Below are 25,045 nucleotides of genomic sequence, written 5' to 3'. Positions count from 1 at the left end.
TGGACACCAGGCAGGTAGGCTAGACCTGAATGCCAGTGCCAGCACCCGACCTCGGACCTCTCTGAGCCAGCTTGCTCACCTGCAGAATGGCCACAGTAACAGCTGGGCCGTCTGGCCAGGTCAGCCTTTGGTACACAGTGACTGTCCCGTCTGCCGAGCAGGACCACCAGGCCCAGATGTGGAACCCGACTGGGAGGGGCTGAATCTTGTGTTCTCTTTGCTGGCCCTTGTATTAACCCTGGGCAGCGAGGGACGAGTCTGCCGGCTGCCAATAGATGGCTGTGTGAACAACGGAACCAGTGACACCAGCTCCCTGGGGTGGGGGGGATGTATGTGCCCGCCCAGCAGGTGTGTAGGACCCGTGTCCAGCTGCTTTGCCCCCCCCCACGGGCTCTGTTTCTCTCCAGGCATGGCAACAATTTGCAACATGGGCGCAGAAATCGGGGCCACCACATCAGTGTTCCCGTACAACCACAGGATGAAGAAGTACCTGAGCAAGACAGGCCGGGAGGGTGAGCCGGCCGGGCTGGGGGAGTGGTGGGACAGTCATGGTGCAGGTTGACGCTTGAGCTAAACCTTTCCCTTCGGGGCCGGAGTCTTTAATCTCGTGTTTCCAGACTGGCTTCAGAGGGCTGTGGAAAATTACGTGTGTGTGTTACTGTTGCGGAGTAGGGTGTCTGCAGCTCCAGCAGCCTCTCGAAAGGCCTGCCATCTAAGTTTGTGATACCTTTGCCTTGGGATTGGAATTGAGTTCCACCTGAAAGGTTGGCCAGGCCCAGGGTCTTTTTGGTCTGGTCCCTGGTGCCCCCTACAGGTAGCTCTGGAAATGACATGGTTCTGGTTTTGTTCCTGATTCCTGCCCAGTAGAAGGAAAAACATTTGGAACCAGAATCACTTTGCCAGTCTCCCCCACAATTTCCTTGAAGTTCTAGCCTGGCTTCTTTGAAGCTCAGAGGAAGAAATCCGGCCCGTGGGAAGGGTCGTTGGAGCCATGAAGGGAGATGAACAAGGGTGGCTGGCAGAGCGAGAGGCCAGGGATCGTGGGGAGAGCTTGTCCAGTTGCTTCCAGGCGCTGAACACATGGGAGTGCTGCCTGGCAGTCCCGTCCCTCTCTTTCCTATCAAGTACCTTCTCCAAAACAGTGCTTCTCATTTCCAGGAAGCATTCCTGGGCTCGGAACCTCGGTTGTTACTTCTGTGTTCCCTGTTTTTGTGTGTCTTTTGTATCGTAACGTAACTTCCAGCTCACTGATCGCTCCTCCATTAGACTCCGTGCGCCTTGAGGGCAGGGACTGTGTCCCGTGCTGTTTTCATCATTTCTTTGTTTGCTCAGTCAGTGCCATGGCCCGGTTTAACAGGTGCCAGGGAACTGGCTTGAGTGGGTGGGTGTGTGCGTGGATGGATGGATGGACGGTTGGACGGTTGGTTGGACGGTCTCATGACCAGGTTCTGTCCCGCATGCTTTAATCTCCCTCCCTTATTGGTTTCAGACATTGCCAAACTAGCTGATGAGTACAAGGATCACTTGGTACCTGACCCTGGCTGCCATTACGACCAACTGATTGAAATTAACCTCAGTGAGGTGAGGAAGGCAGTTGGCTCCAAGGAATTTCTGTGGGTGGCGAGTTCAGGCCCCATCTGGGGACTCCTAGGGGACCCTGCCTGCATACTCAGCAGGGTAGTTGGGCCTGTGGTTCCCCAGTGCCCCTGCAAGCTGTTGCCCCCTCAGGCTGCGGTCGGGTGGGAGAGGTGGCTGGGGCTGGTGATTCAGAAACGTGCTCAGTTTGCCTCCACCTCAGCGTTAGCAGAATCCAAGATTCTGCCTCGGAGTTTGCTTTGTTGTCTCAGCTCAGAGGTCACAGCCCATGACTCCCAGGCTTGGGCAGTGTTTGGCACGCTGAGACCTGCAGACCAGAATAAGCATCTGGAAGGCCGCAGGAAAGGAAGCGGCCAAGTAGACTGGTTGAGGGTTTAGGCCGGTCTTTATGAGTTCCAGTCAGAATTCCTGACCCTGCCAACTTAAGCCTGTGACCTTGAGCGAGTTCCTCAACCTCTTTTGGCCTCACTTTATCATGTGTAAAGTCTCAGTTGGCCATGGGACTTAAATTCACTGATAAATTCACTTAATAGCTGGCCAGGGACTTAAATTCACTAATTCATATAGTAATAATTGGGCACATTGTACTGAGAGCCGCGTGCATTTTGCCAAGTTTTTTGCATTTATTGGTAAGTATTACCATAGACAAAGCACCTGGCTTTAAGGCTGCTTTTGTGCTGAGATTGATTACGGAGCGCAGCGTAGGAGACAGACTCATGATGCTGATGTCCTTCATTCGTTCCACGCTCTTGCCATCTCCTACTCTGTGACCTTGAGCGACCTTGGGCAAGGCACGCCACCTCCTTCATCTGCACAGAGATAATATGCACCTGGCAGGGCTGGAGGGATCCGGAGCTGACACGTGTACAGAGCCCACCGCTCGGGTGTTCCTGGGTTTGAGCTAGAAGTCAGCCTCCCGGGTCTTCCATGGGGCCCTGGGGGAGAGGGAGCTACGCAGCCTCTGGAGAACAGTCTTAAGATTTCCACCCTCCACGAGTTGTTCTCTCCCCTGTTTCTTCAGCTGAAGCCTCACATCAATGGGCCCTTCACCCCTGACCTGGCTCACCCTGTAGCAGAAGTTGGCGCCGTGGCGGAGAAGGAAGGGTGGCCCCTGGACATCCGAGTGGGTGAGTTGCTCCCCCTGCCAGCTTCGGAAGGCTGGGGCAGGGCCTGCACCAGGGGCCGCTTCCTAAAGGTCCCAGGTGCTTTCTGAAAGAGTCTGTTTCTCCTTTAAGGCTTTTTTTAGAAAATTACTTTTTACGTAATAACAAAAAGAAGTATGTGCTCATTGTAGTGGATAGTCACAAACAAATGAATTTTAAAAACTCCTCATCTTAACCCCCCAGCCAGAAACCAGCTCGAGGAGCTCCTGGAGGGGTTCTTTCCACAGATGTGTACATATCGACGTGTGTCTGCTTTTGTTTTACGAACATTTCACCAGCCCAACCCCGCTGCCTGATTTCCGTTCACACACTTCACATGTACAGACACGCTGGCATGGCATTGTGACCAGCCCCTGCTCTTGCCACTGGACAGTGTGACTACAGTGTGGACCACAAAGCCAGGTGGCCTTGGGGACCACAGAGCTGGGTGGCCCTGAGCAAGTGACGTTACCCTCCTGTGTGCCCGTTCCCTTTCTGGAAAACAAGGGTGATACTGTGTTTACTTGTCAGTGTGGGCGGGGGGGGGGGGGGCGGTTAACGCGGGCAAAGCGCTTTCCACAGTCTGTCGCAAAACAATGCCATGGGGTGTGTTCACACTCAGCAGTTGAAGCAAATGTGAAAAAAAACAGTGGTGGTTTCATTAGAAGCAAAATTGCTAAACTGATGAGTCAGACTATCTTGAGGTCTCTCGATAATACATCCAGTCTTTGACTTTTTGAAGAACAATCATAGACTTTGAAAAAAATTCTTTTTATCCCTGATTATAAAGCAATTAAAAAAGGAGAGAATACTCAAAAGTATAAGAAACTTTTTTAAAAAGATGTTATTTATTTATTTGAGAGAGGGGAGAGAGCATGAGGGGAGAGACTCAAAGGGAGAAGCCACTAAGTGGGGAGCCCAATACAGGACTCGATCCCAGGACTCGGGGATCATGATCTGAGCTGAAGGCAGTCACTTAAACTGAGCCACGCAGGCGCTCCTAAAAGAAGAAACTTTTAACTATCTCCTAAAAGCCCTGATCCAGCTGTGGTCACGGATGGTATTCTGGAGTGAGCCTTCTGACTCCCGTCACGGGCCACATCGTCTTCCTCTTAACGGCTGGGCCGTGGAGCAGCCTGTCCTGTGTTGTTAGAGCTGGACTGCTTCCAACTCGTCTCCATGAAGAACAGCCCCAGGCCTGGCATGGTTGGCGAACTCTTGACCAGGTCTGGATAGTTGAGGTCAGGTGGAGACCTCTGGTCCTGACCCCTGGCCCCACCACCCACAATGCACCAGGTCTGATCGGCAGCTGCACCAACTCCAGCTATGAGGACATGGGGCGCTCGGCAGCCGTGGCCAAGCAGGCGCTGGCCCATGGACTCAAGTGCAAGTCCCAGTTCACCATCACACCAGGCTCTGAGCAGATCCGTGCCACCATCGAGCGGGACGGCTATGTGAGTGCCCACACACCCTCCCCACTGCTGCGCAACCTGGCTTGTCAGCTGGGATCGGCTGGGACGGGTACAGGTCCCCCCCACAGCTGCCCCGGGGCTCCAGAACGGCTCTTTATCACTCAAACTCCTGACCCACCCTTGCCCATCAGCCATCAGCCTGCCTCTGACCGTGCCTGTCCTCCTCTCTCTGCAGGCACAAATCCTCAGGGAAGTGGGCGGCATCGTCCTGGCCAATGCCTGTGGCCCCTGCATCGGCCAGTGGGACAGGTGAGAGGCTCACCACTGACAGGACACCTGGGCCCGGAGCCCCAGGTATTGAGGGGGAGTGTTACTGGGTGGAGAGAAGAGACTCAGACCCAGGCCTCTAGCTTCAGGAGCTACTGCACATTAGAAGACTTTTCTAGGAAGGACTGGAAAGTTGGGCTGGAAGTGAAGAGAAGGAGCAGCCACCTGGCTGAAGCCAGACACAGGCCAGGGGCTCTGACGGAGCCATCTGAATGGAGGCGGTGGCCCCCAGTCAGGAAACTCGGGTCTTAGTCTGGGCTCTTCCTGCCTTACGTGTGGTCCCAGCAAACCTCTGTGATCCCAGGCTCCATCCTGTGTCTGCATGAGTCCCAGGGAGGAGGTGGCTGTTTCGGGGTCCTTCCATTGACCTGTTCTCTGTTATAAACCAGGTGCGATGGGCTTGGTGACAAGGGCAGACAGTGCTTAATTTAACTGTCTCCTCTGGCCTGGCAGGAAGGACATCAAGAAGGGGGAGAAGAACACAATCGTCACCTCCTACAACAGGAACTTCACAGGCCGCAACGACGCAAACCCCGAGACCCACGCCTTTGTCACGTCCCCGGAGGTGAGCCTGCCCATCGGGGCTGTGACCCGGGACTGCCTCTGGGGCCCTGCTGCCCCTGGCTGGTGGGTGGGGGATATGGAGCCTGGGTCCAGGCGTCTGACCCTCTGGGGCTGCGGCGGGAGGGCTGGTATTGCAGAGCAAGGGGCTATGTGGTTGGAAACCAAGAGCCCCAGGCCTCAAGCGTCACAGTTACGGTCACGAGCCAGTGCTTGGAGTCACTGCCCAGGAGAAAGGGCAGCTCAGCCTCTGCCCAGTTGTGTGGGCTTGGCCGTGTCACACTGCTCTGTGCCAAGGATCCTGTTAGGATCACAGGATGAGGATGGAAAGCGCTTGACCGTCTCCGCCGGGAAGGCAGCCTCTGTGAAGAGCGCTGTGCCAAGTGCTCGGGGGTTCAGCGGGCTTTCAGCCTCGACCATTGTCAGCGCACGGCCAGGCTTTCTGGCCTTTTTGTCTTTTATGTAGATGATTTTAAGTAATCTCTACACGCGATGCAGGGCTCGAACTCACAGCCCTGAGACGGAGTGACACGCTCTGCCGCTTAGCCGGCCGGGCAGTTTCTTGACTTGAAATAAGTGTTCCGGAAATACTTATGTTTGCTAAAAATGACTGGAGAGGCGGCGCCTTCCTTCTGTCTTCAGCTCCCGTTTAGGAAGATTTTGTTGCAGCAGCAACTCACAGTGTCTGTGAGGGGAGGAGACTGCCCCCGGGAGGGTACAGAGGCCCAGGCCTGTGGCCCAAGCCCCCAGAGATGTTCTTGTAGCTTTGGCCTCTGGGGAGGACTTACATGGGGAGGACTCAGGTGTACCTGCTCCGGGCTCCGTTTCCGTCTGGGCTCCTGCTTGGGGGGGGTGACAGGAGTGGTGTTGGCTACTAATCAGCAGTGGGCCACCTCCATTCCAGATTGTCACAGCGCTGGCCATCGCAGGCACCCTCAAGTTCAACCCAGAGACTGACTTCCTGACGGGCAAGGACGGCAAGAAATTCAAGCTGGAGGCCCCAGATGCGGACGAGCTTCCCCAGGCGGTGAGCAGGCGCCGCTGCCCTGTGCTCTCGGCTGCCGTGGGCCGGGCGCCTTGGGCCCCCGCCGCTCACTCCGGGGCTAAGACCCTCCTTCCAGGCATGCCAGCGTCCGGGCCCTGCCCCTCCTGGGCACGCAGGACCACCCTGGGAGTGAGAATGAGGCAGCTCCATGCACCGGAGGGGAAGGCAGGGGACACGGGAGGCTGCCTTCTACAAGCACCTCTACGTGGGGACTGAGGACTCAGCCCCCAGCACGTCCCAATCTTCTGCAGGAGTTTGACCCTGGGCAGGACACCTACCAGCATCCTCCCAAGGACAGCAGCGGGCAGCGAGTAGACGTGAGCCCCACCAGCCAACGCCTGCAGCTCCTGGAGCCTTTTGACAAGTGGGACGGCAAAGACCTGGAGGACCTGCAGATCCTCATCAAGGTCAGCATCAGCGACGGGGGGATGGGCGGGGAGAACAGCCCTGGCTCGCCCGGCCCTGCCCTCAGCCAGAAGGGCAGAGAAACCGTAAGTTCTCCCCTGGGCCCCAGAGGGGAAGGTCAGGCCTGGGGCGGGGGCCTCCACAGCCCAGTGTCCCCTTCTCCTCCACCCCCTGTGCTGGGCTGAGCTGGGTCTGGCTGGCGGTGTCTGGGGCGCTCCGCGGCCACTGGTGAGGGCCACCAGCAGCGGCCACAGGCAGTGGGTGCAGTGCGGGGAGGACCAGAAGGGCACCAGGTCTCCACCCCTCTGGCTTTACCACATGGTCTCCAGAAGCCACGGAGCCCTCTGCTCCCGCGGTCGGGCGTCAGTCGGCCTGGCCTGTGTTTGGGAGCCGGGCAGACGCAAGCCCCTGTGGTGTGCTCAGAGGCCTGGGACCACGTCAGCCGCGATGTCCTGCTGTTGATGGAGGGCCTTCAAGCAGCGGCAGCCAGTGTTGCCCACGATAGATAAAAGTGGTCACCAGCCAGGACACCTCCTCGGACTCCTCTGGGTCCAGCCTGAGGTCCATAGCCAGTCTTCCTGCCGGGGCAGCACTTGCCTGGGGGCCTGGGTCTGAAGACTGAGCGAGCAGACCCACCTGTCCAGCCCCTGCCCCTGAGAGTTTCCTGTCCCAGACCACTCACTGAGCAGCCCAGGGCCTTCGAGGGGTTGGGGACGGTCTTGCCTGAGCCCTCGTGGTCAAAGTGCGGCAAGGCCAGGGCAGCAGACTGTGTGTCTAAAGCCAGACCTGCTGCCCTCGTCACCCTTCCTGGGTCGCAGTTGCTGGGCCCGCTGCCAGCCTCTAGAGGGCTTCTCCCTTGTTCTGCCTCCCTTGCGTCATGCCCTGATCTCCGTCCTCTCTTCTCACAAATCCAAGGTCAAAGGGAAGTGTACCACTGACCACATCTCGGCCGCTGGCCCCTGGCTTAAGTTCCGCGGGCACCTGGACAACATCTCCAATAACCTGCTCATCGGCGCCATCAACATCGAAAATGGCAAGGCCAACTCCGTGCGCAATGCTGTCACCCAGGAGTTTGGACCTGTCCCTGACACTGCCCGCTACTACAAGGTGGGTCCAAGTCAGTGGTGGAACGGGTGCTCTCCCCCCAGGAGCCCACACCAGTAGCTGTGCAGTTGAAGGGCCCCCTGGGGCCCATCCTGTGTCCCCCCATCATATACTCCTGGGCTCTGCTCTCACCCTGTGGCCTTCCCCCCACTCCTGCCTCTGTCCTGAGCACGTCCCTAGGCCCCTTGCAGAGTCAGGGCCCACATCTGATCCCCTCCGTCCCCTTAGGGCCTCATTGGGGCCCGATTCACCTGATTTCCCAGGCAAGGAGGGGCCTCTCTAGCCCCTTGACCTGTGAACCTCAGGAAGCCCAGGGACAGCAGGCGGGGGCCAGTGCCCCTCATAGTGGCCTCACTTGCCTGACAGAAACATGGCATCCGGTGGGTGGTGATCGGAGACGAGAACTACGGGGAGGGCTCGAGCCGGGAGCACGCAGCACTGGAACCTCGCCACCTCGGGGGCCGGGCCATCATCACCAAGAGCTTTGCCAGGATCCATGGTAAGGTGGAGCCCGGGTCCAGCCACATCCGATTGCCCTCACCAGCAGCCCGTGGTCATCCGACCCCCCTGCGGCAGAGGCAGGCCTGGAGCCACACGCTTGGTTTCCACACCGTGTCCACGGCTCCCATTTTCCACCACAGTCTCCATCCCTTCTGAGTTTGTTGAGTCTGGGGCCCACAACTTCCTGAAGTGGGAACTTGCTTCCAAACTTGCAGACCCAAGCAGCAGCTGATGTGAGGGTCTGCAGGGAAGCCAGTGGGTACTCCAGCCGGCACGCTGGGATAGGCTCTGGTGGAAGGTACCCCGTCCCCGGGGCTGTAGCCATCCAGTCCTTTCAGTTCCGCTCCGTGGTCTCCAGATGGCAGGACCAGGTGCCTCTCTGTCCCAGCACCCTAGTTGGGGTTAGAAAAGGAAGCTCTTAGGCTGGTGAGGCTTCCTGAGCAGAGAAGCGGGGACTGGAGCTCTATGGACTCCGTGTGCCCTTTGCCTTGTAGAAACCAACTTGAAGAAGCAGGGCTTGCTGCCCCTCACCTTCGCCGACCCAGCCGACTACAACAAGATTCACCCCGTGGACAAGCTGACCATCCAGGGCCTGAAAGACTTTGCTCCTGGCAAGGTCAGGGGGCTGGGGAAGGAGGGTGGGTTGGGACCACCACCTGTTTCTGGCCCCAATTGCTCCTCCTCCCATGAGCCTTTGTTTCAGCTGGAAGGGCCCTTAAATTCTCCAGGGATCCCCCTTGGAGGGAAGAAAGTACCTTCCCAGAGACAGGGTGGAGCCAGCTTAGGCCGCCCTCGTTAGCTCAGGCCAAGAGCCTGCGCAGAGCAGGACCCTCTTGGCCCTGGGAGTTATGCCATCCACGTCTCAATGTGGCCACCCAAGCCTGGGCCTGGCCTCTGGCCCCCCCGTTTCACCTTGAGTGTGCCCCACCTTGCAGACCCTGCAGCAGAGCCCAGGGCCATGTTCGTAAGAGCCTCCACCTCCCCCCATTCCCTGCAGCCCCTGAAATGCATCATCAAGCACCCCAACGGGACCCAGGAGACCATCCTCCTGAACCACACCTTCAACGAGACCCAGATCGAGTGGTTCCGCGCCGGCAGCGCCCTGAACAGGATGAAGGAGCTGCAGCAGCATTAGGGCCCGGCCCCGCCCGCCCGCCTGCTCCTCGGACCCGCTCCGGGATGCCCGTGCGGCCCGTGCCTCATCAGAGCCGGATCCGCCCCGATCCAGCCATGGCTTCCTGCCCCGAGATGGTGTGGTCAGGCCTCCTGGCCTCCCCGCCCTCAGCCCACCGAGTGACCCATGGTTGGGGGTGGGTCTTAAAGGAATGTTCCAGCCCCCCTGCCTTCCCATTTTTAGTCTGATTCAGACCTTGAGCAGCTCCATTCAACTGTATTTATTTTTATGACGAGACTCCCATCTAAAGTGTTCTCCTGCCTCATTTCACTGGTGGCTCAAGGATTTTAAAGAAACTTTTGCTCTTGCAAGGAAAATAAGAATCCAAACTCAGTGACTGTCCCTGTGTGTGAGTGGTGGTGTCCGTACTGTCGCCGACTCCGCGGCTCAGGGAAGAAGGGTCTCTGTAGCCGGCCGGCAGAGGCCCCCCCGCTAGCCACGCCACAGCGGACCCGCCACTACCGTGAAGGACACATGAGACGGTAGCTTTCCCGTGTCTTCTCGGCCTCCCCTCCCTGTACCCCAGCATCTGCACAGCCCCCCTTGTGTCAGGAGGCTGGGCCCGAGATGGTACTTCCCCTGCCCCTGGGCACGGAGTTACCCCTCCAGACACCCTGAGGGGGGCCCAGACCCCTTCTTACAGACCACCTCAAGGCCACAGCTGGGCAGGGATGGGCACTGTCCCCTGCCCTATGGCACCAGGCCGTGGCGGGCGTCTTTCTGCAGCTGCTCCCCACACCCACCCCGTGGAGATGCTCCACGGGCAGGACCTACACCTCTGCGCCCTGGTGCCTGTGCGAGCAGAGAAGGCCAGAGCAGGAGGCGGGCTCCGAGGAGGGCCCTCCTCAGTGCGAGACTTGCCTGACAGAAACACCGTGTCCAGTGAGCGCCATAAAGCCGGGCTGCGGGTTCTGCGGAATCGAGAAAAGAGGTGGGAGGCGGGTGGCAGAGCCCTTCTGCTGAATAAACAAGGCGGTGTTTGCCCTCGCCTGGGGTTTGGCGTCGCCAGCAGGCCCACAGACGGTTCCTCGTGTGGCGGAGGTCACAGGTGACCGCTGTCCTGCTTGGGGGAGGGATAACACAGCTGGTCACCAGCCCGGACCTCAGGCCACCTAAGCCCCGGCCTCCGCTTTCCTGACGGGGCTGGCTTGCCGAGTGCAGGCCCCCAGCTTCGCCCGCTGGTGGGGGGAAAGGCGGTTGTCCCTAAAAGGTCAAGACTTGACAATAACTAGCTGCTACCCCAGGCCAGCCTCTCGCTCAGTCACTTTAGAGAGCGTTTAGCCCAGAGCCCAGCCTGAGGCCGACACTCTGTCAACCCCCAAGCCCTGCCAGGGTGGTGTGGGAGCGGGAGGGGTGTCACCTACAGAAGTGAACCGGGAGAGGAAGGACATGTGGTCCCGCTATGGCAGCTCAGTGACCTTCAATCACAGAGACAAGGGTGGCTCTTCCCTGACGATACCGTCTGTTTATTAAAAGTCTGTGCTGTTGCCAAGAGGCAGAGGTCCAGAGAGACAGTGGGAGTTTGGGGGCAGCTCCAGCAGGGACGGGGCCAGGCTGGCGGGGCGCACACTCTGCTGCTCGGCATCTGTGGGAGCAGCTGCTGTCCTCACCGCTAGCTGCTGGTCCACCAGGAGAGAAGGCCCAGGCCCGGCTCACTGATGGATCCCTGTGGGAGAGAAAACGGGCACATTCCATCTGCCTTCAGGGCTTCAGCCACCTCGGGAGATGAAGGGACCAGTGGAGCCAGCACACACCAGCCAAGAGGATGGGGGGACATCAGGGGCCACCCCAGCATGCCTGGCTGGCACCCGGGAACACAGCCCATCTCCCCTCTCCCGCCCCAACCTCTCCTGAGGCCTCTAAGGAAAGCGCTGGTTCTCTAAGGGCATGGCCTCTGATCTCAAGGCCTCAGCTAGATCCGGTTCCCTTCCTCGCCCCCAGGCCCTGCCCAGACATGGGCACCGGCAGGCCAGGCCTGGACATGCTCTCAGTCCGGCCAGGAAGGCCCGGTGACCCTGCGCCCCAGCCTCCAGACACATGGGGCAGGGGGTGCCCTTGGCCACCCAGATTTTGACAAAGCAAACCACCCGCAGCACACATTATCAAGGAAACCCTACTAGCAGGGCCCAGAAATGTGTCCCACTTCACCCTGCATGGCTGTCACTTCATGAAGGTAGACAACCCAGGGAAGCCCAGACAAATCCAGTCGCAGATCCCCTGCTACCCTGGGCACACGCCTGCTCGGTAGGGGAGCCCAACAGAGGGTCACCCCTCCCCCCCTGCAGCCCCACCATCGTGCCTGATGCACTCCCAGCAGCCTTGTCACCCGTGTGGGCTCCATCCTCTGGCCGTCAGGAGCCTGTGGCTCCCAGTGTTGGGCCGTGCCTGGCCTCTGACACAGGATCCCTAGGGCGAGGTGACTAAGAACACCCCAGGGACCTGCGCCCTGACCTAGGGGAAAGGCCCCAGGCTGGGAGCAGGTCAGCACCCCCGGAAGCCGCTCCCGGCCTGGCTTCTCCACCGCCCCCCCCTGCCCTCAGTCTTGGCCGCGGTGTCAGCGTCTCACCACAAGCGTGTACGGAGCCTCCTTCTTTGGCAGCTCCTCGCTGGACGACGCGGCCTCGGCCGAGCTGGGCCCCGTGGGCGACGTGTCCACGAAGCTCTCGTCCACCACCCGGAAGCGGATCTCCTCGCCGGTGTCCATGTACAAGTCGTGCGCCCCCTCCTCGGTCTCGTACTCCCACACCCACACCTGCTCGGCCTCGTCGCTGGCGGGGGCTCAGGGTCAAGGCAACAACCAGGTGGGAGGGGCCCACGGGTGGGGGGGGGTTCCTGCCCCCGGAAACCCGATCAGGGAGACCACCTTGGCTGGGGAGTCGAGGAGAGGCGGGCCCACGCCACACGCGAGCAGCCAGGCTGGGCAAGATCCGGGCCGCGGAGGGGGGAGCAGGAAGTCTGGGGGGCACAGGCTCCCCCACCCGGCCCCATGGCCAGGTGGGCACAATCCTCGGCCCCAGAGCAGGAAGGAGGCGCAGCAGCAGAGCGAGCCCCACCTCTCGAGGCCTCTTGCGGCCCGGGGTGCGCTCCCTGCTGGGTCTGACTCGGCCCACGTGTCCTCTCGGGGCGGCTGCCACGCTCGGAGCCGCTGTGCCTCGGGTCCCCCTGTCCGCAGAGATGTGGCAAGGCCTGCCCTCGCGGGGCTGCAGTGAGGGGGGCAGGAAGCAGCGCACCCAGAAGGTGCTTCCCGCGGGACCCGCCCGGGGGTCCTGGAGAGCCGGCCGGAGCAGGGCTGTGTCCCCCGCACGTCCCACCCCGCAACCCTTCCCGCTGCGTCCTGAACACGCAGCACAAGGAGCTTCCCGGTGTTTGGGAGGACAGCACGGCAGACGGAGGGTCACCCGCCTGAGGGCCCACAGCCAGCGCGAGGCCCAGCCGGCCAGGACCGGGTTCCCCGACAGGCCCTGGCGTCCCAGGCGGGCCGGGCCTGAGCGCAGCACCTGGACCTCCCGGCAGATCCCACGTCCTCCCTCAGCCCACACCGCGGCGCCACAGCGCCCTCTAGTGGCTGTCACGCGCAGGGTCGTGCCCCAAACCCTGGGAGCCAGGGCCCCTACTGGGCCGCAGGGGACACAGTCCTGACCAGATGGGGTCCCGTCCAGGGAGCATTCTCAGCGAGGACGCCCCAGAAACACACAACCCCAATGCTGCTGGGCCAGAGCAATGGGGGAAGCCAGCAGAGGGGAACAACCCAGCCCAGAACCGGGCAGTCAAGGCCTTCAACCATGTTGTCCACACAGCAGGGAGGGGGAGAGGGAGCGAGTCAGGGCAAACCTCCCCAGGGCGGGGATCTCAGAGATGATCCCTGAGACGACAACCTAAGCCAAGCAAACAGCACACCCCCTACAGAGCCTGCGCGCAGACGGGCACCGGTGTGGGACGCCACGGGAGCTCCCACGGGGGCACGGGCAGGTCAGCACCACACATGTGCAGGCCCGGGGGTGGGAGTGGACACACAGGTCAGCAGTGTCAGATCACAGGCACCAGGGTCACCCCAAGGAGCAGGACTGTCCTTTGGAAAGACCTGAGCTCCTCTGTGACCCACTTTACCTTGGGAGGATACAACTTGGCCGGCTGCTGCAGCGACTCTGGGGGAATGAGGATGTCATCGAAGAACCCTAGAGAGACTGGAACATGTGAAGAAAGTGACAGCATGGGACCAGGGCGGTTGTCGCCATGGAAATCTGAGCCCCCCACCCCGCTCGGAGCCCCGCGCCTCTGCCTATGCCTCTCAGCCCCTAAAACCTGCAGCGGACACCACACAAAACAGGGGCCAGAGGGTGCCGGGGACCCCGAGCCCCCTGAGTGCTCGCCCCGAGGTCCTGAGTTACGGCCTCACGGCGAAGCCCAGAGCTGGCCGAGGCCTTCCCTGAGCACTGAGCACGAGGGGGCTGCGTATCACCCTCCCTCCCCGGCTTCCCTGACAGTGTGGAAGCTTCTGCATCCGACTCCTCCCCTGACCTGCGGCCCAGCACAGAAGCTGGGCAGGCCTGCTGGTCTGACCACTCGCCCCAACGTGCTCCCAGCTTCGTCTGAGGAGTTGGGGCCGCCGTTACCGTGCACTCCCTCCGGGCTGCAGCCTTTGATCTTGCCAATCAGAATCTCATCCAGGAAGGGATGGAACACCACGTAGCGAAAATGGACTGGAAGTGAAGGAAGAGTGTCAGGGACGAGCCGGCAGGTGAGGGATGGCCGCTCGGGGAGGCCCTGGCTTCCCATGTCGACCAGACTCGCCAGACCCGGAGGCCCTGCGGCTAGCTGGGAGTCTGCTACCCAATACCCCTGGGGGTCCAGACCCACCAGCGGAGCTGGAGGGACCCACACGCTGTCCCCTCAAGGCCACGGTGCGGCCCCCACAACAGGCCAACAGCAGTGGCCCTGAACGGAGAGCTGGCCCCCAAGCCCACCTGACAAGTCACTCCTGAACCCAGATTCTGGGCCGCGGATGACTCCAAAGTCAACTCGACCCTCCCTCTAGACTCACTCCCTTAAATTCTAAAAAGGAGAGAAGTAACAGGCAAAGAGAGCCAGGTTCAGGATCAAGTTCGCAGCCTCCCTCTGATGTGCAAGTTTGCCCCAGGCACAGCTCTGATCTGGAACAGGAAGTTAAAAATGCCCTGAAATGGAGGGGGCCATGGGGAGGCAGAGGCACGGGGCCAACAAAAATGCCTGGGGGTTCTCATGCGCTGCCTTTGGTGGTCCCCACCCAGTAGACCCCCAGGAAGATGTCAGGTCAGGTCCGTGCCCACATCACAGACAGACCCCCAGGACATGGCAGAAGTCATTGCCTCGTCACTCCTGCCCCTGACACCCCCAAAGGGGTGACCAGCTCTGGCCTGAGGAGAACCGTGAGGCCACGTCCTGCCAGTCACACAGGGCCCATCGTGGCCCACCTGTGTCGGTTGTCACATGTCCCCACTGTGAAGACGGGGAAGCAGCTCCAAGGGCTGTGTCACCTGCTCCCAGCCACACAGCCCTTCCGCCCTGCTGTCCCTGGGGAAGACGCCGAGTCTTTCCAGACCACTGGACAGGGCACAAGGGGACTCTACCTTCCCCGGTCAGCTTTCATCCCCACGCAGGCTCCCACCACTGGCATCCTCGGCCGCCCGCTCTGCCCATCCTGCCCTCAGGCCAGTTGGGCCAACAGGGGCCCCCAGGTCCCTGCCAGGCGGCCTCTCTGGGGCCCCGCCGGGCAGGAAGCACGAGGGAAGAAGAGGGGGCAGCTGCTGTCCCTGCCCTCCCGGCGACAAGAGCCTCATGCTGACCCTGCAGAGAGCAGCTGGGGGCAGCCAAGGGTCACTTATCCACAGGGTGGAAAAGTCCTGTTCCCCATGTGACCCGACGTTCAGTTCAGCTTACCAAATGCCCACAGAGCCTCTACTGAGTCTGTGCCAGGGGCGGTGTGGGCACCAGGCTTATGGGGACAGCGCAGCACGTGGGCCCGCACCCAGGGAGCTCTGGTCTGGAACCACCACACAGGGTGGCCAACCCAGGCGTCCATCGACAGACGAACGCAGAAACGAAGTGTCCCCACGTAACGGAACACCACTCAGCCTTCGGGAGTTCAGACACCCGCCACGACGGGGATGAAGCTTGCGGACATCACATCACATGGAATGAGCCCGCAGAGAACCACATACCGCGTGATTCCATTTACACGAAACGTCCAGAAGAAGCGAATCCAGAGACAGAAAGCAGATCAGTGCTGGCCAGGAGCTGGGGGAGGGGAGAACGAGGAGCCACTGCTGACAGGTACGGGGTTGCTTTTTTGAGGCAGGGAAAATGTTCTGGAATTAGATCGTGGGGACGGTTGCACAGCTCTGTGAATATCCTAAAGAGCTACTGAGTGGTAAGCTCTCAAAGCGTGAATTTTATGGCCTATAAATTAGATGTCCATTAAAAACAGGAGGGGCGCCTGGGTGAGTCAGTGGGTTGGGCCTCTGCCCTCAGCTAAGGTCATGATCCCAGGGTCCTGGATCGAGCCCCGCATCGGGCTCTCTGATCGGCAGGGAGCCTGCTTCCCCCCCACCCCGCCTGCCTCTCTGCCTGCTCGTGACCTGTCAAATAAATAAATAAAATATTTAAAAATAAAATAAAATAAAAATAAAATAGGAGGCCACAGACCAGCGGGAGTGCCGGCCGGCCGAGGCCGTACTGGGAGCCTCGGGGTGCGCAGCGGGCAGACGGGAGCCGGGAGAGGCAGCCGGGGCGGGTCCGCAGGACCAGCGGGGGAGGACCTGCTCTCAGGTGCGGGCTCGGACCAAGTCCCGGGAGAAGCGGGGCTGCCTCGGATGCACTGAGTTTCTGCAAAGGGCAGACACGAGATGACAGCACCTGTATGAAGTACCCCGAGTGGTCGAATTCACAGAGACGGGAAGTGCAACGGTGGTTTCCAGGGCCTGGAGCGGCGACTGCGGGACAGGGGCAGAGCTTCAGGCTGGGAAGGTGACAAGGGTGGGGGTGGCCACACGGCCATGGCTGTACTCGGTGTCACTGAACTGGCACGAGAAATGGTTAACACGGTGAATCTTGTATTTTACAACTTACAAAAAGAGAAAACAGAACAAAGCAAAGTCTGGGCACGAAGACAGTCCGCTCTGGAGCTCCGAGCAGGCGGGGGTGGCGGGGCAGGGTGGGGGCTCCCCCGGGGGGCCGGGGCCGGCCGGCTGGTGGGGCAAGGGGAACACGGCACCAGTGTCACGTGCAAGTACCCTAAGTGACAAGAGCTGGGGCTGCACACCTGGCGCGGTGTCACAGTCACGGACGCTGATGTCCTGCGAGCACCTTCTGAGAGAGGAGAAGCGATCCAGCCCGGGGAGAAGGGGTACAAGGCAACAAGCAAACCAAGAGTCCTCAGCGCAGAGGGGGAGGCGTGGTGCTGGGGCCTCCTTCCGCGCACCCCCGCCACAGCCCTGGGTGAGGCAGCGGGATAGGGAGCAGCAAGGACAGGGCCCAGCATGGAGGACAGGGCCTGGAAGCGTGGCCATGGATCCCCACGGCAGAACGTCACCCTGCACGGTGCTCCGTGACCACACGGGCTTCACGGCTCCAAGTGCTGACCCCATTTTACAGATGATGAGCCCGAGGCCAAGATAGGCAGAGTTACCTGCCTAAGGTCCCCATCCGGCGGTGGGGGTGGGGCAGAGCCAGAATTCAAATCCAAATCCAGGTCCATGTGACAGGCCTGACAGGCCCTAATCCTCACATCTCATTCCCGAGGAACGAACGAGGGGGCCCAGGGCACACTGGGGGTGTGGAGTGGGGGGCAATGAAAACCCACAGTGAAAATCTTACAGAATCTTATAGAATTTATAACTTTTTTCTCCCAGGTTTCCTTGAAGTTCTGGTGCCTCTTACCACTCGTCCCCTGGACAACCGTCTAAGGGCAGAGGCTGGGCTCAGCTCCAGGGCACCTTTCTCTGTAAACAGAGGCCCCGTGGTCTTGTTTTCACGTCACCCGTTTTATTTTTCCGCAAAGTGCTCTCAGTGCGTACACATTCAGCCTGTTTCCTGGGGCTGTCCACAGAGCACCGTGACATCTCCGTGAACTAATTACGTCTCTGGATTCCTGGACACAGACACCAGGCAGCCACACGGCACGTTCTGGAATGCTCGACATCTCTGTGCCCAGAGGCTGACCAGGACAGGCTGGGGCCGGGCTCCTGACACTTGGCCTCATGTGAGAAACCCCGGGCTCCTTGCTAAAGCGCCGGCCGCGGGCTGCGCGAACCACCTCAGAGCCCCCCCTTGCGCCCGGCTTCTGATCTGGCTGGGTGCAGGGAGGAGAGAGAACACCCCACTCCCTCCCTGAGAACCCTAGCCAAGGGGACCGTCCCTCTACACGGTCCAGGACTGGTAACCAACCCGCCCTGCCCTTCCCAGGGTGCACCCCACTTTGCTACTGGATGGCAGTTCCTCCCATCGGGAGGCGGGGTCTATCTTCCCCTCCCTTGCCCCAGCCTCAACCACGTGACCTGCTCTGGCCAATGGGCTATAAGCAGAGGCTTGAAAAGTTGCTTGTAGGCTGGACCAACGGCACTGGTATGGGAAGATGGGACCACGTGCTGCAGAGATGAGCCCTCCCCAGGAACCCCCTCCCCACCAGCTAGCCTGCCAACCACCGGACACATGAGGCCATCTGCCCCCATCCGGCCTGGGACAGGACAGGCTAGCCCAGAAGAACCCATTTTGAGGATCGACAGAATCAGGAGAAACAGTTCAAATAAAGGAGCCACCAAGCCCTTACTGTGTGCCAAGAACACAAGGACCGATCCTAGGACCTTTGCACATATTAATTTAGTATTCTTACAACAGTCTTGTAATATAAACTCTATCGTTAACTACATTTTATAGGCAAGGAAACAGCAGCACAGAAAGATTACATATTCTGCAAAGGACACAGAGCAGTAAGTGGCCAAGTTGGGATTTGAATTCAGAGGCTACACTTAACCATTATGTCCTAGTGCCCCGCAAAGTCCCCCACCCTCAGCTAGCCTCCTCCCCAAGCGACAGATGCACTCAACTCTGCTCTCCATCTTTAATTCTTTTTTTAATATTTTATTTTTAAGTAATCACTACACCCAACATGGGTCTTGAACTCACAGCTCCCAGATCAAGAGTCACCTGCTCTACCAACTGAGCCGGCCAGGTGCCCCTGCTCTTCACTTTTAACGCAGCAATGACCACTCCAAGTGCCCCCACCTGTCTGGCCACCCCCCAACCAGACTGAGCAGCCTGAAGGCCAGGCAGAGCAGAGCTCAGTAATAAATGAGACCAAAGGGAGCACAGACACAGAGCCACAACCGCAGAGGGACAGAGGCCGCCAGATGTCAGGCATCTGGCTCAGTCGTGTAGCGACAGACTCTTAGCTCAGGTCTGGATCTCAGGGTCGTGAGGTCGAGCATGGCATTGGGTTCCACTTTGGCAAGGAGTCAGCCTTTCCCTCTCCCACTGCCCCTCCCACCACTGGCACGTGCACACTCTCTCGCACTTGCTCTCTCTCAAATAAATGAACAAAATCCTTAAAAAAATAAAAATAAAAAACACTCTCCTCATCCACCGTTTCTTACAGATGAGGAAACCAAGGCCCAGATGGGAAGATTCTGCCCACTGTCACCTGGTCAGTTCCTGGCAGAGTCACGGCTAGGCTTCAGGTCTCCCAATCCCTAGGCCAGGATTCCCACAACCAAAACCAAACCCCAAGAAACCCAATGCCAAAGAGGAAAGGGCAGGCCGCCCGGGTGGCTCAGTGGGTTGAGCATCTGCCTTCGGCTCAGCTCATGATCCCAGGGTCCTGGCATCAAGTCCGGCATCGGGCTCCCTGCTCAGCAGGGAGTCTGCTTCTCCCTCTCCCTCTGCTGTTCCCCCACCCCGCTTTTGCTTATGGGCTCTCTCTCTCTCTCTCAAATGAAGAAATAAAAAAATCTTAAAAAAAAAAAAAAAAAAGGAGGAACGGGCACCCACCTTTGGTGTGCGACGCGCCATCCCCTGGGAACACGTAGGCGTCCTCCAGCTTGGTGACGTCGAACAGACAGATGCAGAGCCCCACGTTGTACACGACCTGTGTGCATCCGTGGACACACACATTGTGACACTGAGGTCCGGCTCCCCAGCATGCTCGCGTGAGACCCTCACCACCCAGGGCCGATACGATTACCCCCGTTTTATAGCCAGAAATGAGCTGGGGCACCCTGAGGAAACCATGGGTCGGGGCCTCCCAAGGATGTGGAGCTCTGGCAAGAGCGGGGCGTTTGTCACAAGGCAGATCCTGGTTACAGTGCCAGCTCCACCGCCCACTGCGTGACCACCAAGGTCACTTCTCTGAGCCTCAGTTTTCCCCATCTGCAAAAATGGACCTCCCACACTGCAAGCTTGTTAAATAAAGAGAGAGACTGGATGTGAAGCCCCAGGCCAGTGTCTGGCTCACATGTTAGAAGTAATCATTGTCAACCGTGGGTCACTGTTATTAGTCAGGATCACTGATAACTAGGGAACCCTGGTTTAAACCTCCACGTCCCAAAGTCCCCAGATCCATGCTGGAACTCACGGCTCCGTGTCAGAGTCCTGGCTAATCCCCACTCTGCACACAAAGAAGGAGACACAGCCACGGCCACGGGGACTGCAGCTGGCAGAGTGGCACATGGCCAAGGGCCCAAGACTAGGCAGACAGCGTCCCATGCCCCCATCCCCACCCCCACAGTGCTCCAAACCACTGACCCGCTTAGTATCATCTTATCTGCCACCAGTGTCATGACCTCCCAATTACAGATCCTGCAGACTGTTCAACGATTAGCAAGAAGCTCAGAGAACTCAGGGTCTGGGCCAGACCTCATCACGATGAGGTCTGGCTGGCTTCGGCAGCACAAGATCTGTGCCACTGGCTGGACCACAGACCTCTTCTGTGCAGCCTCCTCTCAAATGACTCAAATACAGAAGACTCATCTCGGGGCGCCTGGGTGGCTCAGTGGGTTAAGCCTCTGTCTTCGGCTCAGGTCGTGGTCTCGGGGTCCTGGGATCGAGCCCTGCGTCGAGCTCTCTGCTCAGCGGGGAGCCTGCTTCCCCCCTCTCTCTCTGCCTGACTCTCTGCCTGCTTGTGATCTCTTTCTCTGTGTGTCAAATAAATAAATAAATCTTTTTTTAAAAAGGTGGGGGGGTGCCTGGGCGGCTCAGTGGGTTAAAGCCTCTGCCTTCAGCTCAGGTCAAGATCCTGGCGTCCTGGGATCGAGCCCCACATTGGGCTCTCTGCTCGGCAGGGAACCTGCTTCCTCCTCTCTCTCTGCCTGCCTCTCTGCCTACTTGTGATCTCTGTCTGTCAAATAAATAAATAAAAGCTTAAAAAAAAAGTCTTAAAAAAAAAAAAAAAAAAGAAGACTCATCTCAACAGGTCACTGAAGGCCCCAAAGAGACTTCATTTCTTTCTTGGACTTTTCACAGCTTCTCTCACCACGATGCTCGCACTTCATCCTGCCACAGACCCCCTGGCCTTCTAACTCACAAAGCAGCCAGAAGCCATCCACTAAGGACTTCATGAGTTCTCTCCACCAACAGCTCCCCAGATCCATACACTTCCCTTCTATGACCTCACTCTAAGGAAAGGACCGTCTAAAGCCAACCAACCTTCCTCTTGGCTGGCTCCTTCTAAGCCTATCACCTCCTGCTGGTCTATGGATGAAGACCAGTACCGCCATGATATCCTGCAGGCCCGTGCAGCTTGGTTCCTGCCACCTTTCCAGTCTGCCCTGCCCTCTCTTCCTCTGCCCTGGCCACACCAGCCTCCTCCATGTTATGATGGGTGAAGTATTCCCTCCTGCCACAGGACCTTTGCACATGCTGTTTCCTTTGCCTGCCCAACTCTTCTCTCTGCACAGCCCTATCCCACCCTCAAAAATGAATTCCCTGGGACGCCTGGGTGGCTCAGTTGGTTAAGCAGCTGCCTTCGGCTCAGGTCATGATCCCAGCGTCCTGGGATCGAGTCCCACATCGGGCTCCTTGCTCGTCAGGGAGCCTGCTTCTCCCTCTGCCTCTGCCTGCCATTCTGTCTGCCTGTGCTCGCTCTCTCTCCCTCTCTCTCTCTGACAAATAAATAAATAAAATCTTTAAAAAAAAAAAAAAAATGAATTCCCTCTTCAGCATCATCTCTCAGCTCAAGCTCAAATGCCACACCCCTAACAAGGCTGCTCTCTCCCTCATTGTAGGCAGAGTTCTCCTTGTGAGAGACCTGTGAAGGCCTGTCCTTCACAGCACTTACCTCAACTTGTCATCATATACTCAACTGTGGGTCCCTCTCATTCATATCTGCTCTCCCCATACTACAGGGCAGAACCTTGTCTGATTCATTCAGTCAGTCAACAATTATGGAACATCTGCTGTGTGCCAGACTCTGGCCAAATACGAAGGTACCATGTGGGGAAGAAGACAAAGGTCCCTGCCATCATGGAGCTGGAAAGAAAAACCATAACCATCTAAGAAGGAAAGAGCGATACGACACAGAGTAACTGAGGGAGGGTTACTTCAGAAAAGGCCCCAGACCAGCGGTCACTAAGGCATGCAGGGCCTGGCACATAAAAAGGTGCACAAACACTTTTCTGCAGGAATAAATAAATAAACCTCCTGACCGCTAACTCTAAAACACTCTGTCCATCTTCACAAAAACAGTGCGCAATTAGGCGACCATTTTTATTTCCATTTTACAAAGGGAAACTGAGGCCCAGCGGGGATAAGTGACCTGCCCAAGATTGCAAAGTAATCTGGCAGTGTGGAATCTAGCATTTCCCAGTCAGAATGGCCTTTTTCAACCCCAGTTTCTTTTTTGATTCCCTCTAATATCCCATATGCAGGGGGATTACCCCCATCCCACCTACAGGTGAAGAAACCCAGTTCTGCGACGTTAAGCTACTTGCCCAAGGCCAAGGTTTGGCACGACCAAGGCCAGGCTGCAGTGGGCAGGTGGGCAGTGCTGGGCCCTCCGGTGCCAGGGCCTGTCAGCGACCCCGTCGGCCCAGTACCTTGTTGGCCAACTTTTTGTTCAGCTCCTCCGCAATGGAGTCGTTGAGCTTCCTTTCAAACTGCCACGGGGGGATCCGCACGGTGTCCACCATCTCCACCAGGACGAACATGCCGGCCCGCGTTGGGGCCCTGGGTGCGGGAGGGTCAGTCGCGCACCGTCTGGGGCCGAACCCCCTCCGCCCCGTCCCAAACGCTGAGACACCCCCGACCACCACCACCAAGGCCGGCAATAGGGCTGCGCGGTAGGGCACCCGGTGCCCCGTGCGGGGCGTGCTCAGCTTCTGCAAAGTGAGGAAACTGGGGCTCAGCGGGAGAAGCCCTTACTCGGGTGGGAAGGGTGCGAGCACCCGCTGCACGACCCCGCGCTGCCCAGCCACAAGCCACGCGCCGCGGCCACGCAGCACGCTCCCACACGCAGCCGACTCACGGCGAGATTCCGAGTCCCGTCGCTTCCGGAGAACAGACCAATAAGAAGCCTTTTCCCGCCCCCTGACGCGGCGCGGGGCGGGGCGGGGCGGAGCCTCCCCTTCTGCCGGGGCGAAGCTGACGGTCCTCCGACCGCGCTTTCTGGTTGCTAGGCAACCTCGGTCGGTTCCGGACTTCACCTGCTGGGCGGGTGCTTTACTCTCTTATTCCTGGTCTCAGGTGGTGCTCTGTGCCACAGCCAGAGGGATCCTTCCAAAAGCCGGCACAGGATGCTTAGACCCCTCAGTACCCCGGAGGCGGGAGAATTAACTGGAAAGGGGCAGGCGGAACCTTTCTGGGGGTGATAGAAATGTTTCGTATCTTCTAAGGGGTGGGTTTCACAGGTGCATGCAATTGCAGAGTGCCTGGCTGGCTCAGTCGGCAGGGGATGCAACCCTTGATAGCAGGGTTGTGAGTTCAAGCCCCAAGCTGGGTATAGAGATTACTTAAAAATAAAATATTTTTAAAAATCTCATCAAACTCAGCAGTTAGGATCTTTGCATTTAATTGTAGGCAGATTATATCTCAATTGAAAAGTGGCAATAAATTGGGACCAAAAAACAACCTCGATAGTTTCCCATTAAACTAATAATAAAATAATAAACTAAATATATAAAAATAATAATAACTAATAATAAAGTCTGAAACTTGGCTGGCTCAGTTGTGGAGCTGGTGGCTCTTGATCTCCAGATTGTGAGTTCAAGGCTACACCTTGGGTATAGAGATTACTTAAAATAAAACCTTTTTAGGGGCACCTGGGTGGCTCAGTGGGTTAAGCCTCTGCCTTTGGCTCAAGTCATAATCTCAGGATCCTGGGATGGAGTCCCGCATCGGGCTCCCTGCTCAGCAGGGAGCCTGCTTCCCCCTCTACCTCTGCTGCTCCCCCTACTTGTGCTCTCTCTCCTTCTCTCACTCTCTGTCAAATAAATAAATTCTTAAAAAAATAAAAAATTAAAAAAAAGTAAAACCTTTTAAAAAAACCTCATCAAACGCAACAGGATCTTTGCATTTAAATGTAGGTAGAGGGGCGCCTGGGTGGCTCAGTGGGTTAAAGCCTCTGCCTTCGGCTCAGGTCATGATCCCAGGGTCTTGGGATCGAGCCCCGCATCGGGCTCTCTGCTCGGCGGGGAGCCTGCTTCCTCCTCTCTCTCTGCCTGCCTCTCTGCCTACTTGTAATCTCTGTCTGTCAAATAAATAAATAAAATATTTTTAAAAATAAATAAATAAGTAAATGTAGGTAGATTACATCTCAACTGGAAAGTGGTAATAAATTGGGACCAAAAAACAACCTCAGTAGTTCCCCATTAAACTAATAATAAAGTCCGAAACTTGGCTGGCTCAGTTGCGGAGCTGGTGACTCTTGATCTCCAGATTGTGAGTTCAAGCCTACACCTTGGGTGTAGAGATTACTTAAAATAAATAAATAAACTGGGGCGCCTGGGTGGCTCAGTCAGTTAAGCATCTGACTTCGGCTCAGGTCATGATCTCAGGGTCCTGGGATCCAGTGTGTGTGTTGCTTTTCAGGGAGTCTGCTTGTCCCTCTCCTTCTTCCCCTCCCCGAGACCCTGCTGGTGTGCTCTCTCTCTCTCTCGAATAATAAATATCTTAAAAATAAATAATTAAGGGGCGCCTGGGTGGCTCAGTGTGTTAAGCCACTGCCTTCGGCTCAGGTCATGATCTCAGGGTCCTGGGATCGAGTCCCGCGTCGGGCTCTCTGCTCAGCAGGGAGCCTGCTTCCCTCTCTCTCTCTGCCTGCTTCTCTGTCTACTTGTGATCTCTCTCTGTCAAATAAATAAATAAAATCTTTAAAAAAAATTAATTAATTAATTAATTAAGTCCAAAACCTTTATGATCGCTCACAAGACCCTGTAGGATCTCACCTCTACCCACACCTCCAGCCCCATTTTGTTCTCTCCCCTGCCGCTCCTGCCAACCCCACTCATCTTCCTATGATGGGTAACATGGGCTTGGGCTAAGATAATTCAGCAGCTTGTCCGACATCGCGAGCTGTGATGCGAGCAGGCCCTTCTAAACCCCTGCATTGCCTCTAAAAGTTGGCGGGCTGTGGAAATCTACTGCTGTGTGTTTAAACCAAATAAAAATTAAAACTTAAAAAAAGTCTTGGGGTAGAGGAGAGACGCACTCAGAAATGCACGCTGCTTCACTTTGCAGATTTTACACGTGTAGCGATATCTGCGTGAGGCTGGCTGCAGTGAGACTTAATTTGGCCTTCTCTGCATCCATATTTTTA

At 57.8% G+C, this 25,045-nt stretch overlaps 2 protein-coding genes across 5 annotated transcripts in view; one reads left to right on the top strand and one right to left on the bottom strand.

The window, feature by feature from the left end:
- LOC111157631 (aconitase 2) overlaps window positions 1-9,609 on the top strand; it is a 55,134-nt gene extending 45,525 nt beyond the window's left edge. The window contains exons 7-18 of the mRNA XM_022519220.1: window positions 408-512; window positions 1,490-1,581; window positions 2,618-2,723; window positions 4,035-4,192; window positions 4,386-4,459; window positions 4,931-5,042; window positions 5,943-6,065; window positions 6,335-6,490; window positions 7,404-7,595; window positions 7,959-8,091; window positions 8,588-8,709; window positions 9,091-9,609. Coding sequence (XP_022374928.1) covers window positions 408-512; window positions 1,490-1,581; window positions 2,618-2,723; window positions 4,035-4,192; window positions 4,386-4,459; window positions 4,931-5,042; window positions 5,943-6,065; window positions 6,335-6,490; window positions 7,404-7,595; window positions 7,959-8,091; window positions 8,588-8,709; window positions 9,091-9,228 — 1,511 coding nt within the window. The 3' untranslated portion in view covers window positions 9,229-9,609. The remainder of the gene's footprint in view (window positions 1-407; window positions 513-1,489; window positions 1,582-2,617; window positions 2,724-4,034; window positions 4,193-4,385; window positions 4,460-4,930; window positions 5,043-5,942; window positions 6,066-6,334; window positions 6,491-7,403; window positions 7,596-7,958; window positions 8,092-8,587; window positions 8,710-9,090) is intronic.
- A 73-nt stretch (window positions 9,610-9,682) lies between these two features.
- On the bottom strand, window positions 9,683-22,763 carry LOC111157632 (RNA polymerase III subunit H). Of its 4 annotated transcripts, XM_022519222.1 has the most exons (7): window positions 22,329-22,763; window positions 19,288-19,384; window positions 13,881-13,967; window positions 13,388-13,451; window positions 11,834-12,035; window positions 10,878-10,933; window positions 9,683-10,327 (listed from the first exon to the last, which is right to left on the bottom strand). In XM_022519222.1, exons 1-6 carry the CDS (start codon window positions 22,437-22,439, stop codon window positions 10,880-10,882), a joined length of 615 nt encoding a protein of 204 aa, XP_022374930.1. In that variant the 5' UTR covers window positions 22,440-22,763; the 3' UTR covers window positions 9,683-10,327; window positions 10,878-10,879. The 4 variants fall into 4 exon arrangements, with proteins under 4 accessions (XP_022374930.1, XP_022374929.1, XP_022374931.1 ...); XM_022519221.1 differs by lacking the exon at window positions 9,683-10,327 and having other exon boundaries at window positions 10,716-10,933; XM_022519223.1 differs by lacking the exon at window positions 9,683-10,327 and having other exon boundaries at window positions 10,716-10,933; window positions 13,388-13,442.
- Window positions 22,764-25,045: the final 2,282 nt, after the last annotated feature.

Source organism: Enhydra lutris, unplaced genomic scaffold, assembly GCF_002288905.1.
Source record: "Enhydra lutris kenyoni isolate GAN:26980312 unplaced genomic scaffold, ASM228890v2 scaffoldscaffold55, whole genome shotgun sequence".
Lineage (NCBI taxonomy): Eukaryota > Metazoa > Chordata > Mammalia > Carnivora > Mustelidae > Enhydra > Enhydra lutris.
This window is presented reverse-complemented; position numbering and strand designations above follow the sequence as displayed.

Excerpts from the sequence above, each read along its gene's own strand:
- LOC111157632 (XM_022519222.1), bottom strand. The coding sequence starts at position 22,439 with ATGTTCGTCCTGGTGGAGATGGTGGACACCGTGCGGATCCCCCCGTGG. Across the intron at positions 13,968-19,287 it reads TGGCGCGTCGCACACCAAAG|TCCATTTTCGCTACGTGGTG; the intron begins GTGGGTGCCCGT and ends CTTCACTTCCAG. Across the intron at positions 10,934-11,833 it reads AGGCTCCGTACACGCTTGTG|GGATCCATCAGTGAGCCGGG; the intron begins GTGAGACGCTGA and ends TCTCTCCCACAG.